The following is a 19,110-nucleotide window of genomic DNA, read 5'->3' on the forward strand; positions in this document are numbered from 1 at the left end:
GGATGCTCTCTCAGTTGTAATATGCACCACAGAAAGAAATACAATAGAGAAATACAAGAAGAAAAGTGTTTCTTTTAAGAAAAATCCAAGTGTGAGTGGTTGTTTGTTTTTTAATTTGGTATCAAGAGCCAATGGCAAATGTGACGGGTCAAATACCGCTACCATGGTTAACGAAGGCGACCAGATATGATAACTGGAGCATTCAAATGAAAGCTCTTCTCGGTTCTCAAGATGCATGAGAAGTGGTTGAATAAGGTTTCGAAGAACCAACAGATACACGGGTTATACGGCGGCTCAAACCAAGGCGTCGAAAGAAACACGATCAAAGGATAAGGCGGCAATATACATGTTGTTCCGAGCGGTTGATGAGTTGAGCTTTGAGAAGATTTCCAGTGCAACTACTTCAAAAGAAGCGTGGGACATCTTAAAAAAGGTGTTCAAAGGAGTCGACCGAGTCAAGCAAGTGCGTCTACAAAATCTTCGTGTCGAGTTGGAGAGCATGAAGATGATGGAGTCAGAAAGTGTATCTGACTACATCACGCGAGTACAGACTGTGGTGAATCAACTCAACAGAAACGGTGAAACATTGACCGATGGACGACTTGTGGAGAAGATTTTAAGAACATTAAAAAAAAATTTGAGTATTGTGTGTGTGATAGAAGAGTCAAAGGACCTAGCGAAACTCATAGTTGACGAGCTTGTCGGTTCTCTCAAGGCACACGAGCAACGAAAGAAGAAGAAGGAGGAAACACTTAAGCAAGCACTTCAAACCAAGGCGTCAATCAAAGACGAAAAGGTACTCTATCATCAAAATTCTCAAAGTAGAGGGCGTGGCCATGGAAGTCGTGGAAACGGTCGTGGTGGTAAAGGCAACAGTCATGAAGGGTACTATAAGGAGAAGGAATAGTCGAGCCAACCAATTTGGCATGGAAGAGGACGTGGTCGAGAAAGAGGCGGTCAATCAAATTACTCCAACATCGAGTGCTACAAATGTCATAAATATGGTCACTATGTGAAGGATTGCAACTCCAACAAATGTTATAATTGTGGTAAAGTGGGGCATTTTGCGAAAGATTATCAAGCAGATATAAAGATAGAAGAGACAACCAACCTAGCCTTGGAAGACGAAACAAATGAAGGTGTTCTCTTGATGGCTCAAGCTGAAGTCAACATTAATAGTGACACTCTGTGGTACCTCGACTCGGGAGCAAGCAACCATATGTGCGATCACGAGTACCTATTCAAAGAGTTGCAAAAGATTGAAGATGGTCATGTGTCATTTCGGGATGCATCAAAGGTGGAGGTAAAAGGCTGAGGTACGGTTTGCTACTTACAAAAAGATGGCTTAATTGGGTCATTCCAAGATGTTTATTACGTACCATACCTCAAGACCAACATTTTGAGTATAGGGCAACTCACGAAGAAAGGTTACTCGATATTTTTAAAAGATCGGCTACTACACTTGAAGAACAAGCAAGAACCTTTGGTTGCTCGAATCGAGATTGCAATAAATCGGATGTACAAGCTGAATTTAAGAAGCATACGAGAAAAATGTTTGCAAGTCAACATTGAAGATAAGGCATCGCTATGGCATCTCTGTTTTGGTCATCTACATCATGGTGGTCTAAAAGAGTTAGCGAAGAAGAATATGGTGCACGGGCTACCCAACATGGACTACAAGGGAAAATTTTGTGAAAAATGTGTGCTCAACAAGCATGTGAAAACCTCGTTTCCAAAGAAGGCTTAGTATTGGGCTAAGCAATCTCTCGAATTGATTCATACCAACATATGTTGACCAATTACTCCAGAATCCTTCAGCGGTAAAAGATATTTCATTACTTTTATCGATGATTTCTCAAGAAAAACTTGAGTTTATTTTTTAAAGGAAAAATTTGAGGCATTTGAGGAGTTCAAAAAGTTCAAGGTGATGGTGGAGAAGGAAATTGATAAACAGATCAAAGTTGTACGGTCCTATAGAGATGATGAGTATAATTCGACGAATTTCATGGAGTATTGCAAGGAGCAAGGCATAAGGTGATTTCTAACCGCACGGTACACTCCTCAACAAAAGTGGTGTGGCCGAGAGGAAGAACCAGACAATTCTCGACATGGTTCGATAATGCTTAAGAGAAAAAAGATGTCAAAGGAATTTTGGGCGGAAGCTGTGCAATGCGCCATCTATGTGCAAAACTGATGTCTGCATGTAAAGTTAGAGGATCAAACACCACAAGAGGCATGGAGCGGACAAAAGCCGACAGTTTCTCATCTCAAAGTGTTTGGTAGTGTGGCTTATGCACACGTACCAGATCAACGAAGAACAAAGCTCGAAGACAAAAGCAAAAGATATTTTTTTTTTGGGTATGATGAGAAGACAAAAGGATACAAGCTTCTTGACTCAATAAGCAAGAAGGTGATGGTGAGTCGTGATGTGCAGATAAATGAAACAAGCGAGTGAGATTGGAACAATTCTTCAGAGGTTATGATTGAAGTTGGAGAATCATCTGTCATTGCACCGACAAGAAACTACCGATGATGAAGATGAACCACGACATCCCAAAATGCGAAGTTTGCAAGATTTGTATGATTCGAAGAATGAGGTACACCTTGTATGTCTTTTGGAAGATGCTTAAAAGATCAACTTTGAAGAGGCAGTACGAGACAAGAAGTGGCAAACTACCATGGATGAGGAGATTAAAGCGATTGACCGCAACAACACATGGGAGCTAACAAAATTTCCAGAGGGAAGTAAGCCCATTGGTGTGAAGTGGGTATTCAAGAAAAAGATGAATGCTCAAGGTGAGATAGAAAGGTGCAAGGCGCGACTCGTTGCGAAGGGATACAAACAAAATGAGGGAATTGACTACGATGAAGTGTTGACTACGATGAAGTGTTTGCTCTTGTTGTAAGAATTGAGACAATTCGATTGCTCATTTCCCAAGCGACTCAGTTTAAATGGCCGATATTTCAAATGGATGTCAAGTCGGCTTTCTTAAATGGTGTGCTTGAAGAAGAAGTCTACATCAAACAACCACCTGGGCACATGAAAATCGGAGAAGAGAAGAATGTGCTAAAATTGAAAAAGGCACTTTACGGGTTGAAGCAAGCACCACGGGCATGGAATACTCGTATCGATACATACTTCAAGGAGAACGATTTCAAGCAATGTCCTTACGAGCATGCTATTTACGCAAAGAACAGTAGAGGGAACATGATATTTGTTGCTCTTTATGTTGATGATCTCATTTTTATGGGTAATAATAATGAGATGATAGAAGAGTTTAAGGGCACAATGAGACGAGAATTTGAGATGACAGATTTGAGATTGATGAAGTTTTTTCTTGGTTTGGAGGTTAGACAAGAAAAGACAGGTATTTTTGTATCACATGAGACATATGCAAAAGAGATTTTGAAGAAGTACAAGATGGAAAATTGAAACCCAATATCAATACCAATGGAACCATGTGCAAAACTCTCAAAGTTCGATGGAGGAGAACATTTCGATGCAAGTAGATACCAGAGTTTGGTAGGAAGCCTTTGTTATCTCACATGCACGAGGCTGGATCTTTCATTAAGTGTCGACATCATGAGTCGATTCATGGAGGAACCGATTTACTCACATTGGAAGGTGTTGAAGCGAGTCCTGCTGTGCATCCAAGGTCTGCATCACTTGGATTGTTCTGACATCGATTGGTGTGGAGGCATAAATGATCGAAAATGTACATCAGAATATGTATTCTTTATGCGCAACACAACATTTTCTTGGCTTTCAAAGAAGCAATCGATCGTGACGCTATCGACGTGTGAAGCTGAATATGTGGCAACATCTTGGTGTGTATGTCATACGATATGACTTAGAAATTTGTTGAGCAAGATGGAGCTAAAGCAACTAGGTACAACCATGATTCAAGTTGACAACAAATCAACAATTGAGTTGGCAAAGAGCCCAATGAACCATGAAAGAAACAAAACACATTAACGTTCGTTTTCACTTTATCCATGATCACGTGAAGAAAGGAAGTGTGGAATTGGTGCATGTTGCAAGTCAAGATCAAGTTGCGGATATCTTCACAAAACTGCTACCGAAAGTACTTTTCGACAAATACAAGAATATGATTGACATGATGGATGGTAGAAACATTTAAGTTTATGGGGGAGTTTTGTTGAATAAAATTTAAATGTAATTTGTGAGATTTAAAATTAGAAGTTCATAGAAAATAGTAGAATGAAAGTTTGGATAGATGAAAGATCAAAAGTTGTGAGTGAGATTTTAAGGTCATAATGAAGATTTTTCTAGAAGAGTTTCCTAAAGCCTATAAATAGGATGCTCTCTCAATTGTAATATGCACCACAGAAAAAAATACAATAGAGAAATACAATAAAAAGAGTGTTTCTTTAGAGAAAATCCAAGTGTGAGTGATTGTTGGTTTTTTAGAATATTTATTATCAGCTTTATAAATATTTTAATTCAAATCAGAAATAAAAAAATTTGATTTGCCTAACTCTTTTTAAACTCACTTATGCGAATGTTTCTGGTTTTATATATATCAGTTGTACCCTCTTTCCTTAATCAATAATAATAGTTCATATTTTCTCTTTTTTATCTTTTTCTTACTTTCTCTCTTCTCTCTGTTTTTCTTCATTCTTCGTTTTACATGTTTCACATCTGTCATTAGAGCGAGTTGCATTTATAGATCAACATGCATCACCATTTCTCCACCAATTACAGATAACTCAATATCATCCTTCTTCTTTTTCATTCTTTAAGGGCACAACAAATTATTTTCCTAATGGTATTTAGGTGTATTCATCTAGCCACAAAAAACAGTTTTGCTTAATGCTGCCTGAACATTATTAGATAAAAAAAATATGCTATTGATATGTTACATAGACATACAATATCCCTTATAGTCTATAACACCTCTTCCAAGTAGAATAGATTTGGATGGAATGCTAGATTGCTACCTCCTTGCAAATGCTTTTAATTTTTAATACAATCCTACTAGTATATATTTCTTTCACATAACAACTTGCACTCTACAAAACTTCTTATGAAGCTCTCATTAAGGAAATTAAAATTTTAACAAAATTTAACTAATCATAACGAGAATAAAAGAAAATGTTAGAGATTGCTATTAGACAATACTCTAGCTTCAGGTTCAAGGGAAAAAACTTATCTACTTGCTAGTCCTACATCGAGTAAATATGAAACATATAAAAGATTCTGGCTGCAATTGCATATGAACTCCTAATTATTGGAATGTTAAGCCCATTTAGGAGTGATCTAAAATACAACATTATAATATATTCTCCAAATGATTGCAATTTTAATCTTTAAAAAAATTTAAATGGTATGATGTATTTATTTTCAACCAATATTATTTTTATTTTATTTTTAAGTCTAAATAAATTACATCAAACTTTGCACTTGCAAATTGATAAATATAATGTATTTATTTAAAGAGTGAAATTATTAATTTGCAAATTTGACCAATGATTTTTTTACTCATGGATTAGACGGTAAAAAAATCTCCATTAACTTTCATTATCTGATATTTCATCTATATGACTTAAATTATTAATAAAAATTAATATACATAAAAAAATTTAACTTAATATTTATATTAGTGAGTATTCAATTTTTTTAACTTAATCCTCATATTAGTAAAACTTAAATATATATTCAATCTGTTAAACTTTATACTCGTACTATGCATCTTCCACTCACTAATAACTTCTCTTTAACTTCTAACTTTTACATTATACCATAACAATTCATTTTCAATCCATCATATCTTATCACATAATCACTTTTGACATAATTTATATATCATCTCATCCATGTTTTCCACGCCACACAATTCATTGAAAGTATAACTCATTTAAAGAATTCCACTACACAAAACATCCTTTCAAAACAATTTAAAAAGTTCAAATTAATTTTTTGTTTTAGAAATTATGCTGAATGGATTTCCAAGAGAAAAATATATTATATTTATACTAGTTTTGTCTCTCTCTAGTCTCATAACCTAATTCAAATAAATATTAGCTTCTAGTACCTATAAACATCTTACTTCCTAAGAAACTCTATCCTTAAAAAGAAAATGAGATGAAGATGTTTAAAGATATTCTAAATTGCTATCAGGAAGGAAATACTCATAAAATATTTATCTTTTCTCAGCTAATCATGCATGTTGCGAATTTCTAAACTACATGGAGACAAGAAAAAAAATTAAAATTGAAATATATATTAGAAAAAGTTTAGCCTGATCAAAATATGTTAAGAAAAATCATAGAAACGTAATTTTATAAATATAATAATTAGATAAATAAATAATTAAATTACTTTATTTTTTATATAATATTTTAAATGAAAATACAATTATAATTTTTCATAATTTTAATATACTCCTAAAATCAGGCGGGTGATAAAATAAGATACTAAAACATGAATAATATTCCCTCATCATGCCACTTGTTAGATGAAAATTTGTTCTGTCCTTGTTCATACATGCATAGATATCCTCAATTTTTTTATGCCTGTTTCCACATTTTTGTGGATATTCATGAATATTAAAATTTTAAAAACAAACAAAATTGTAAATATATTTGTGGCAAAAGTAAATTTATTAATTCATATATTTTTTGAAGTACTTTAAATATAGATTTTTAGGTATCTTCACCAACCCATTCAATATTTTGAAAAGCCACATGAACAATCTCGATCCCCTTAAAAGAAAAAAGAAAAATTAATTTAATTAATGATGAAAAAAAAAACAGGATCACCATTGGTTCATCCAAACATATATAAGCACGTAGCAAATAAAAATATTATCATTCGTGCACTTATGGGATTGGATAATAGATTACTAGTTAGATATGTTTGAGAGGAATAAAAGTTGTAATTCAAACTCACAAGAAACCTGAGAAACATCCATGTCTAGGGACCACTCTGATTGCTATATTTCCACAATTATAGTTTCCATTTTGTTCTAGCAAGTAAGCATGTTATATGTTACTTGTCCCAAGAAGAAAAGACACAGTTCATCATATAAGAATCCCATACTTTTTTTTCCCGTTTTGTATTCAACAAATCCAAAATCACACCCTCTTACAAACCATTTCACAAACTCTAATTATCATTTGGTCACAAAATTTTAATTTCTCAAAAGTTTGAAGATGGAAGATTATTTTTCATATTTGATTATTTGAGTTTAAATTTTATCTATTAAATGTTAGCCTTTCTTAAAGTATAATTATATATGTTTTTTCAGATTCTCATATGTTTTGATTCTTAAAGTATAATTATATTTATGTTTTGTTTTTTATACTTAAAAAATTGTTTGACTTTTACTCCTTATAAAATTTCTGTTTTTGTTTACATCTTTGTTATTTTATTTTAGCCATTCTAATATGTTTACTCGTTTGTTTAGTTCCTATAATATGTAGATAATTTAGTTTTAGTATCTGATAAATGTTTTTTTTTAAAAATTAAAAATAATATTGTAGATACTAAAAAATAAAATAAAATAATTAAAAGGACTATAACTTTTTTATAGAATCAAAAGTCAAACGTATTTTTTAAAAAAATAAAAATATACGACTATGTCTTTATTTTATTGAAAATTATTAAATAAAAATTAATTTTATAAATAAAAATAATTAGTTATTATATTAAATAAATTAGATACTACTAAAATTATTGGTATTTAAAATAATTTTATTATTAATAAAATTTATAAACTAATTTTTAAAAATTGTTATCTTTAAAATTTATATTTATTTAATAATTAATAATATGATTTTTTAAATTAAAACAAAGTTTACTATATATATAATATAATATAATATAATATAATATAATATAATATAATATAATATAATATAATATAATATAATATAATATAACAGTATATATTTCTTTTAACAAAAAAGACTGCGCTATAATGCATCGCTACAGGATCATATTGGTACAACTGATTAAAATGTTCACTAAAACTAAATGTGAAAATATTTGATTATAAAAGCATATATAAACATTTAAAAATAATAATTACAATACCTAAATAAATTTTAGTTATTTATTAAATTCATCTTTCTCAACCATAATTATTTTTAGATATAATAATTCCTCTTTTATTATACTTTATCCCTATTTATAAAACATTTTGTGTTTTTTATAAAGAATTAACTATTTTTTCTTGTTTACTCTTATATGTATGTGTTTTTTTATTAAATAAATAAAGTCACTAACTATATAATAAAAATAAATTTGGTACATTAATAGCATTATTTTAAACTTTTTATACAATAAACTAAATTAAAAGTACCTGTTTAATACCTGAAGGGAGTATTATAAAATGTAACTGTCCACATTCAACTTTTAGCGCTAACTAAAATTTTAGATTGTCATACATATGTTGATCTAATTTTTTTCCCTCATACATATATTTACTTGAATAAGATAAGAAAAGTATTTCATCAAATCAAATTACCAATTGTTAAGTATTGAACAAAAAATTACTTAAATCATTACTTACATTCTTTGAGAGATAATTTAACAAATATATAGTACTATTATAAATTAAATTATTATTTACAAATTAAGTTTCAATTATTAACTATAATAAAATAATTTAACATGTAATAATAATAATCATTTTAATTTATCACACTAAAGATATTAATTAATCAATTAAAAACTTAGAAAATATTTATATTATTAAATATGCTTTTAATATATATGAACAAATTAAAAAAAAAAGTTAACACTATTTATAGAAAACAAGATTTAAAAGAAATGACATATATGTGATTCAATATTAGATCACATATGACTGATGTTATATTATTCACATTAAATAGGTTTATATTCAACTCATCTTTACAAAACTAACTTAGGTGATTTAGTGTTAAACCATATATAGGTGATTCTATATTATTTTTAGTAAATAGGTTTATGTTTAACTCACCCTTACCCCAATATATTTATGTCTAATCATTATAAAATTGACTTGTAAGGTAAAAATTGTATTCTATTTATATATCATAAGTTGATTTTATTCTTAATCAATGTGAAATCTCCAACAATTATGATTATTGGTGGGTTATATCATCATCACAAGTGTGAGATTGATCTTAAATCACATGTGATTGATTTATATGAATCAATTATACTATCAAGGAGGTAAGATTATATTTGTTGATATAGTTTATGTATCGAGTCACTTTAAAAAAAAATGAAATCACATAGATGAAGATTTAAGGTGGTCATAGTTAATGAAAACTTTTGTTGACTCTTGTGAATTTGAGAGAAGTCTCTACTTTTAAAAGTTTTCAAAAAGTTAACATGTGAGTATATAGGTTCTCAATTGGGATGAGAATCACAACCAAACATACCATTATTGATAGATAAAATGAATATGCATTGTTGTATATTTATTTATTTTAGTTAGCTTTCTCATAATATATCTTTTAAGCTAGTATGATCATATTTTTTTAATGGAAACAAAAGAGTAAGATCATCCAAATGTATAGAAAACCTAGGTATTTATATATTTTTGGATATTTTGAAAAAGTTTCCTTTTATTTTGAATGTAATATATTACGAAGTGGACTTTAAGCCCAACTCAACCCCATAAAACCGGCTCATAGAGTTGAGGTTTGCACCCAACACACCCCCCTCACGCCGAGAGTGATAGATAGAAGCTCGTGCGTGGGACTATATATTATGGGTGGTCCGATAGCGGCCCGATAGCGGGTGGCACGATAGGCCCAACACAAACACTCGCTAGGATAGGCTCGAAAATGGCTATGATACCATATTACGAAAGAGTGGACTTTAAGCCTAACTCAACCCCATAAAACTGGCTCAAGAGTGTGTAAGGGCAATCGTGAAAAAAAAAAACGACAATCGTCAAGTTTTCTTGTGTGATTTTCATCACGGTATTGTGACTGTAGCAACCTTGCGTAGAAGTCAAAACCAGGCTGTGACTAGGATAAACACTGAATTTGCACGAAATCTATCTCTTTTATTTGTCTTCACATACGTAGTTGCTTTTATGTGAACCTCTTACAATTTGGGTGAGTTTATAATGTCAAAATTATTTTCAACCATGTACTTTAATTTTGTTATATCAGATGTTAATGGTTTACTAATAATTAAAACACAAATTTTATTCTTTCAAGTGATTTTTCAATAAAAAGTAATTTATATGATCAAAATTGTGAATTCATAATTACAACTAAATATGACATTCTGTATGAAATTATTGGTGTTTCAAGATAATGGGAATGCACTTCAAAACAGAATCAGTGTTGTGATTGACATCATACTAAATGGAAGATGACAAATATGAGCGTTAGCAAAGTTCCACCACCATACGTGCTTGCACATGCAGCTTTCAAGAGCCATGTTTCCGAATTTCTGAAGGAAGAAAATAACTCAAGACATTGTGATCAGATCAACTTTCTTGGTTTTTGTTTGTTTCTCTTTTCCGTAGTCTCTTCTAACTCACCATTCTTTCAAGGACATGATCAAGATAGTGACCCTCTTGTTGTATAAATTGATGACCTTTTTCTTGAGCTTCTCAAAATTGTTCAAGTTATATCATTTACCCAAAAAAGAAAGAGTTCTGACCATGGCTTCATCACTCTTCATGCCTTCATCCGTAAGCTCAATAATTCCCTGCACTTTTGCTCTGCTTTGCTTTCTTCAGTTTATTTGCTTTCCTCAGTTCTTGAACTTCGCTTGTGTGCAACAACTAGTTTCATGCAAACTAATTGAACTTTTCTTTGAGTGATAAGGCCAACTTTAGCAGAATTGTTGTTATATGACAAACTTATTTTGAATTTGAGTTTGGATAAAATTTATATAATGCATGTTTTGCCAGTTGAATGACTAGCTCCAGCTTCTGCAAAATTTAATGTTACATTGTGCTGCACGCACGAAACAGAAAGGATCCCCTGGTGGGCTTTTACTTTTATTTTCCCCTTTTTTAACATATGTCCGAACTCTGAACATTGTGCAAACAAATGACCCAAATTGGCAGCAATCTTGTTTGGTCTGAAAAAGGATCTGTGCCATGTTATGTTATGGTTTTCACTAAATAGTGACTAAGTCGGAATCTGATTCTGAATATGCTTTCGTCATTGTTTTCTTAGTTTTGGTCCCTAGTCAGAGATGGAAAAGTTAAGAGTTCAATCCATTTTTTCCCAAGGAGAACGTGTCAATTCTGTCTATTGATAAATTGGTAGTTTTTGGATTACTGTGTTAAGAATATCATTGTTTGAAAAGTACAAGATTATTGTACTATACAGACCTCTTTTAGTTTTAGTATTTTATACCATAATCTTTGTTTCAACATTTTTGTCTAGCATTTGCAGAATGTAAATTGCAAATATAACTTTTTTGATTTCTTAAGGAAAAATAAGAGTCTTTTATTTTACAATCATGGGCAAGAAAAAGGTATCAGGGTTGTCTTATGGGAGGAAATGATTCCTATTCTGTGATTGGTGTCTCCAAGGAAATTATTCCTATTCTGTGATTGGTGTCTCTAATGCATGCTATTATATAAGAATGCTAATGCAAATTACACATGAACAGATAGTGGAAGAAGAAGCCAGGTTTGAAGCCGAAGTGGCAGAGGTGCAAGCATGGTGGAACTCTGAGAGGTTCAAGCTAACCAAAAGACCATACTCAGCTAGAGATGTGGTGTCCCTACGAGGTAACCTCAGACAAACCTATGGCTCAGATGAGATGGCCAAAAAGCTATGGCGCATTCTGAAGAACCACCAAGCCAATGGCACAGCCTCGAGGACTTTTGGTGCACTTGATCCTGTTCAGGTCACTCAGATGGCCAAACACTTGGACACCATCTATGTCTCAGGGTGGCAGTGTTCGGCCACTCATACCACCACCAATGAGCCAGGCCCTGACCTTGCTGATTACCCTTATGACACTGTCCCCAACAAGGTTGAGCACCTCTTCTTCGCTCAGCAATACCATGATAGGAAACAAAAAGAGGAGAGAATGAACATGAGCAGGGAAGAGAGGGCAAGGACCCCTTATGTTGATTACTTGAGACCAATTATAGCTGATGGTGACACAGGTTTTGGTGGAACCACAGCAACTGTGAAGCTTTGCAAGCTCTTTGTGGAGAGAGGCGCTGCTGGCATCCACATTGAGGACCAGTCTTCCGTGACCAAAAAGTGTGGCCACATGGCAGGGAAAGTTCTGGTTGCCATCAGTGAACACATCAATAGGCTCGTGGCAGCAAGGCTTCAGTTTGATGTCATGGGGGTGGAAACTGTTTTGGTGGCTAGAACAGATGCAGAAGCTGCTAATTTGGTTCAATCTAACATTGACACTAGGGACCACCAATTTATCTTGGGTGTGACCAACCCAAACCTTAGGGGAAAGAGCTTGGCAACTCTTATGGCAAAAGACATGGCTGCTGGGAAAAGTGGAGCTGAGCTTCAGGCTTTGGAGGATGAGTGGCTGTCAAAGGCACAGTTGAAGACTCTCTCAGAAGCAGTTGTGGAAGCAATTGGGAGGCAGAACATTGGAGAGGAAGAGAAGAGAAGGAATTTGAATGAGTGGATGCACCATTCAAGTTACGAAAGGTGCCTTTCCAATGAGGAAGGTAGGGAGATTGCTGAGAGGTTAGGAGTGAGGAACCTGTTTTGGGACTGGGACTTGCCTAGGACTAGAGAAGGGTTTTACAGGTTCAAAGGGTCTGTAACAGCATCAGTTGTAAGAGGTTGGGCCTTTGCTCCACATGCTGATGTGATATGGATGGAAACTGCAAGCCCCAATGTGGCTGAGTGCACAGAGTTTGCTGAGGGGGTTAGATCAAAGTACCCTGAGATGATGCTGGGGTACAACCTCTCTCCATCTTTCAACTGGGATGCTTCTGGCATGAGTGATGAGCAAATGAGAGACTTCATTCCCAAGATTGCAAAGTTGGGGTATGTGTGGCAGTTCATCACAGTTGGAGGTTTGCATTCTAATGCACTCATCACTTCAACATTTTCAAGAGACTTTGCCAACAGGGGCATGCTGGCTTATGTGGAGAGGATTCAGAGAGAGGAGAGGAACAATGGGGTTGACACACTTGCCCACCAGAAATGGGCTGGTGCTAACTACTATGACAGATACCTCAAGACTGTTCAAGGAGGTGTGGCTTCAACTGCTGCAATGGGAAAAGGCAAGTCATACACTATTATTACACACTAACAACACATCATGCATCAATAAGATCATTGACTTTTGTGATAATTGTTTTGAAAATTATACCTAGAAAGATTTCTAATTAATTGAGATAAAAAGATGTTTATACTCACAGAATGTCAAAACCAAACTTTTTTTTCCCTTTGATGTTTTTGTAGGAGTAACTGAAGATCAGTTTAAAGAATCATGGACTAGGCCAGGAGCTGTTGACATTGATAGAGGCAGTATTGTGGTTGCTAAGGCCAGAATGTGAAAGTTCTACTTCTGCTTAACTATGCTGCTGAAGCTGGAATTTTGGCCAGCTTCACCAATTCCTCTGTTGGATTGGAATAGATGATGTCCTTAACAATTAAACTGGCCATTCAAACTTATTCTGCTATTTTTCGATGCATAACTTCTTATATTTCTTACTTGTTCAGACTCTTAAGCAAAGAGAACAAGGAAAATTTGATTTCCTTTTGTACTTTGTTTTACTCTTTCTGTTGAACATATTTTAATTAGTGTGTATTTGGACATGCATTTGTGGACAAGGAGCACAAAGAATATTTGTTTCTATCCAAAACATAAAAACAATGCTGAAAATATTGGTGTTGTTCAATTAGCTCGGCTGAGACTCAATCAATTAAAATAATAAACTAACTTTTTATAGTTTAGTTTGGGTAATCAATGAATATAACTATTAATAGAAAATAAGTGTTTCTCTTTTAAAATAAATAATTAAAGAAGAGATAGTACGTTTTCATTATCATTTTGTTTTTCCAAAATGTGTGAATTACCATTATTTTTTTTTGAAATGTATGGATATACTTTTTTACTACCGGATGTCGAGAGAACTCTTGACACATAGATGGTTGGGACATATTCGGCGTCTCGGTTATGTATCGTCTGAATGTCCTTTTGGGCTATCGGCATCCCGGCACATTCATGTTGTTCCAATAATGTGTTAGGCATAACAATGCAATTAACATAACAAACCACATTACATGTCCTAAATGACAATTAGAAGGTGATTGGATCTTGCTTAATCATCCGTATGGTCGAAGGCTCAAAGTCCCTCTATAAATGGATAATCATCCTGGGGTACACGGTACAAAATTTTTGACCAACAACTAGCACATTCACTCGAACTCAAACAACTTAAATGTTAAAGTACAAATGCAGGTACCTCTGCCAAAAATACCGAGAAGATTGAAATGATAAAAAACACTAAACATACGAGTGACAAATAGTGAAGATCTAGAATCACAACACGAATAAGCACCCATCCCTACAAACCTTATAGAAACACTTTTTAATTAAAAAAATCTACATTTATTACATCAAACACAAAGTGTCATATTCGATTTCTGAGCCCGAGTGGTCGACAAGGTAAATAGCCTTATGACCTCTCGGTTAAATGCAAAGGTAACATTCCAGCTGATTAATTAGATTAACTTGGGATTAGTGAATAACTAAACATCATTAAGAGTTATTGGGTCTAGAATAACGTGATTAAGACAGAAGACCCAATAGAAGACTATAAATAGGACAAAACTTTCATGATAAAGGGTAATGACTTTTCTAGTTCTAAACTCACTAAACACTCCAATATCTAAACTCACTTGAGCGCTGAAGTGTTTTTGCAGGTACCCTACCCCTTAGACATACTTGACGGCGAGCGAAAGAAGAAAAGATAGAAGACAATTGGTAGCGGATCTTCGGCCTCAAAATTGTAAGAACATTTTGGCGCCCACCGTGGGGTTGAAAGAAAAACCTATCGAGTAGCCACATGGTAGCGATGAGAAGTATGACAAGAAACGACCGACAGAACAAAGGACCATCAGTGGATCCCATAGCCATGATAATGGAAATGAAGAGAGAGTTTGATAATGATCCGATCGGTCATCGGTAGTCGATGACGTCAGCAGCAGAGGACCACGTGGACCACTCGCAGGGTGACGCGTGGCCCAGGTGACAGAGAGATCAGGGAGGCGATCGCTAAGAGCGGTGATCAGTAATCAAGTGACCACCGACAGCGGCAGAAAGGTCAGGGGACAGATCACCCAGAACGGTGATCGGTGGTCAGTAGCCAAGTGGCCACCCACAGACCAGTTCCCAGACTAACGCCTGGGGGCAGAACACGAGAAGCAAATAGAGCATTGATCAGTCATCGGGTGCATTGTCATCGGGGTCTCGTGTTACACGCAGTTAAACTGGGACTGAGGTTCCCAGCGAGAGCGTTACACATGGACCTCGCATGAGCACATCTCAGGGAATCGCGCACGAGAGTGGCCTGAGGGAGCTAGCAAACCGATCAGTGATTGGTGACTCCCTCAACCCATTACGTGCGTGAAGGGTAAGCCGTCTACGCAGAGAGCAACGCTTGGTGAGTGTGCCTAGACCGGCCACACCTGGCGTTCTCCTGAGAGTATGCGATTTGCCCAGATGAAAGAAATATGCTAAGTTACTCCGCAAGGGAATAACTTAGCACACAAAGAGAAGCGCTAGAGCCCTTCCAGTAAGTGACACGTGTGTGGTTAGATGTGAGTTGCATGCCTCCACGTGTCATCATCTGAGAGGGGTGCGGTCCAGATAAAGGTGCACTCCGTACCGCTAAAGGTACAGACAAGCGCAGCCAAGCGCAGAGACGCGCGGACACGCACAGGCACCCACACTCTACTGATTCTGGAGGTACATTGTCTCAGAAAAGCATAACAGGGTTCTGACATATGCCAGAAAAGCATAACAGAATTCTGTTATGCCCAGAAGCAGAGAGAGAGACATAAAAGGGAATCAGGGAGAGATTGAGGGGGATACGAAAAATAGAGAGCAAGAGTTTTTCACACACACTACTAGTTTTCTCATTTTGGTGGTTCTGTGGTCTAACTTGATCGTCGGAGTGCAAACGGCCGCTAGAGGCGCCGTCTGTGTGTTTTGCAGGTCACATTAGGAGATTCAAGAGAAGGTTTTGAGGGTGATTTTGCAGAGAACGCAGTCGCGTAGATGGGACAGAGAGTGCTACAAAGCGATTCCTCCACGTTCGAGTTGCCGAAAGGATCATTTGGCGCCCACCGTGGGGCACGAGTGAATCGTGGTCCCATATACACCACAGTTTTGAAGCTTACCAGAGTTTTACCAACTTCTTTGATAGGGAAAGATGCCAAGAAACAGACAACCATCACCTGCGCCATCTGCTGACGAAGGAGCTGTGACAATGGCGCAGGTCCTGGAGATGGTGCGCACGCTGCAGGATAACGCCGCAGCTTCAAAAGCTGAACAAGAAAGGATGCAGACGGAGTTGGCCGCGTCGCAAAACAGGAACGACGAGTTGAATCGCGTCAATGAAGAGTTGAGGAGGATGTTGCAGGCGCAGAGGGAACACATGGTTGACGAAAGGATGTCTAGGCAGCCGTCACCTCCAAGAGCGTTCCCCATGCCATTCTCCCCTGAAATCATGGGAACCATGGTGCCTCCCAACCTGGTGGGGGTGAAGGCGTCGTTCAAGGGGGTAGAAGACCCGGAGGCGCATCTGACGGCATTCCACACCCAGATGATGTTGTCTGGGGGCTCAGACGCTGTGAACTGCAAAATGTTCATGAGCACGCTAAGCGGAATCGCCATGGAGTGGTTCGTGAGCTTACCAGAAGGGCATATCACGTCTTTCTCTCAGTTTTCAAAGCTCTTCACTGAGCAATACATCGTCAACAAAGCACCTGCAGTGGTGTCATACGATTTGTTCGACGTGCGTCAGTACCAAGGCGAGTCGCTGAAAGACTACCTCAACCGCTTTGGAGCACAAGTGGTTAGACTGCCCAGCAAAGATGAAGATATGCTGGTGCACGCGTTTAAGAAGGGAGTGCTGCCTGGCCCCTTCAGCGAGTCTCTCATCAGGAGCCATCCCAGCACCTTTGCAGAGACCGACGACGCGCGGTGGCGCACATAGTGGCAGAAACAGAGGTTTTGAGAAAAGAGGAAGTGCTGCACCACCAAGACCGCGTGGAGGGCAAGGGAACCGCAACAAGCAAGGGTGCATGAGGCCAAGGAGGGGAAAAAGGTGCGGGAAAAACCTCGTCCCTATTCACCAGGCAAGGATCAGAGCAGGGGGCGTGCAAGGAAGAACAATGCGCCCCCAAGATACAATTTCATGGTGGGATTGGCGGTTCTCATCGCCCTTCCTGTTGTAGCAGCAAGACTACGCGTACCGGAGAAGACTGATAAGATACTTGGTAGAAAGAAGAATGAGTGGTGTGAGTTTCACCAGGCCTTTGGCCACACACTTCACTCCTGTTTGGCGTTGGGACACCAACTGACAGAGTTGGTGAAGTATGGGTTCCTAGCAGATTACCTGCGTGAGCCGCAGGGTGATCGCGCGTCGGGATCTCAGGCTGGAGAACAGCAGCATGAAGTCCCTGTGCACGGGGAAGTGCAAACAATCGCGGGAGGCTTCTCTGATGGGGGATGCACAGCGTCACAGAGAAGGAGGTACGCCCGGTCGGTTATGGCGGTAGACGCGGTAAATGAGAGCCATTACCCTGAAGTAGATATTGTCTTCAGGAAAGCTGATCTACGGGACGTTGTCCCGCACGACAACGACCCTGTGGTCATCTCCCTCATCACGGCTGGAAGACGAGTGCACCGAGTGCTCGTAGATCAAGGAAGCTCGGCAGGCGTCATGTTCTGGCCGACGTTTAACAAGTTGCAGTTGTCCCCTGATCAACTGAGGCCGTATACCGGGTGTCTTTACGGCTTTGCAGGAGATCAGGTAGAAGTGCGGGGATACGTTGAGCTGAGGACAACGTTCACTGATGGGACGACAGCCCGCACCGAAAGGATAAAGTACTTGGTGTGAACGCCCCTTCTGCGTACAACATCTTGTTAGGGAGGCCAACACTCAATAGGTTGGGCGCAATACCATCGACGAGGCACATGAAGTTGAAGCTGCCGTCGATGGAGGGGACCATAATAACCATCAAGTCGGATCAGGCTGAGGCTAGACGCTGTTATGAGAACAGCCTGAAGCAGAAGAGAAGTGTATGCCACGTCACCACGACACCACCACCAGGTGTGCGCGAAGAGCGATCGGTGGTTAGGGAGACACAGGGCGCTCAGAGGATGGAGAACGCTGCGTGGGGGGCTTCCAGGTAGCCCAAGTTGAAGAAGAAGAGGAAGGCGCGATCGCTCCTCGCGAGTCAGGGATCGCGAGGGCGGTCATCGCCAGCGAGAGAAGGCCCCACCCAGCTGAAGGATGGGTCGAAGTGAACATCAGGGGGAAAAAGTTCAAATTGGGGGGATCCCTCGTTGAAGAAGAGTGAAAGCTGATCGTTGGTGTGATCGAAAAGCACATGGGTGCCTTTGCATGGTCAGCGTCCGACATGCCAGGAATCGACCCTGATTTCCTTTGCCATCGTCTGTCGATGGATCCGAAGGTTCGACCTGTGCGACAAAGGCGAAGGAAATTCAACGAGGAAAAGAGAAAGGTGATCCACGACGAAGCGCAGAAGCTCCTTGCTGCATGGCATATCAGAGAGATCCAGTACCCCGAGTGGCTAGCGAACGTGGTACTGGTTCAGAAGGCAAGCGGGAAGTGGAGGATGTGCGTGGACTTTACTGACCTCAACAAGGCGTGCCCCAAGGATTCTTACCCTTTACCCAGTATAGATGCCCTAGTTGATAGCGCATCAGGGGGAAAGCTACTCAGCTTCTTGAATGCTTTTTCAGGGTATAACCAGATCAGGATGCACCCATGGATGAGTGCAAGACCGCGTTTATGACGGAACGGTCTTGCCTATTGCTACAAGGTCATGCCATTCGGGCTAAAGAACGCGGGGGCCACCTACCAGCGGCTCATGGATAGGGTACTCTCGCCCATGCTGGGAAGGAACGTACATGCATATGTAGATGAC

At 37.7% G+C, this 19,110-nt stretch overlaps 2 protein-coding genes across 2 annotated transcripts; both read left to right on the forward strand.

Moving 5' to 3' along the window:
• The first annotated feature begins 346 nt into the window (after positions 1-346).
• Positions 347-2,038, forward strand: LOC137834606 (uncharacterized). The gene is made up of 3 exons (XM_068642677.1): positions 347-796; positions 1,019-1,303; positions 1,886-2,038. The coding sequence occupies exons 1-3, from the start codon at positions 347-349 to the stop codon at positions 2,036-2,038; spliced, it is 888 nt and encodes a 295-aa protein (XP_068498778.1).
• An 8,187-nt stretch (positions 2,039-10,225) lies between these two features.
• LOC137826053 (isocitrate lyase 2) lies at positions 10,226-13,826 on the forward strand. Its single transcript, XM_068631898.1, has 3 exons — positions 10,226-10,667; positions 11,603-13,205; positions 13,387-13,826. The coding sequence occupies exons 1-3, from the start codon at positions 10,530-10,532 to the stop codon at positions 13,479-13,481; spliced, it is 1,836 nt and encodes a 611-aa protein (XP_068487999.1). The 5' UTR covers positions 10,226-10,529; the 3' UTR covers positions 13,482-13,826.
• The last annotated feature ends 5,284 nt before the right edge of the window (positions 13,827-19,110 follow it).

The sequence above is a fragment of the Phaseolus vulgaris genome, chromosome 11, assembly GCF_000499845.2.
Source record: "Phaseolus vulgaris cultivar G19833 chromosome 11, P. vulgaris v2.0, whole genome shotgun sequence".
Lineage (NCBI taxonomy): Eukaryota > Viridiplantae > Streptophyta > Magnoliopsida > Fabales > Fabaceae > Phaseolus > Phaseolus vulgaris.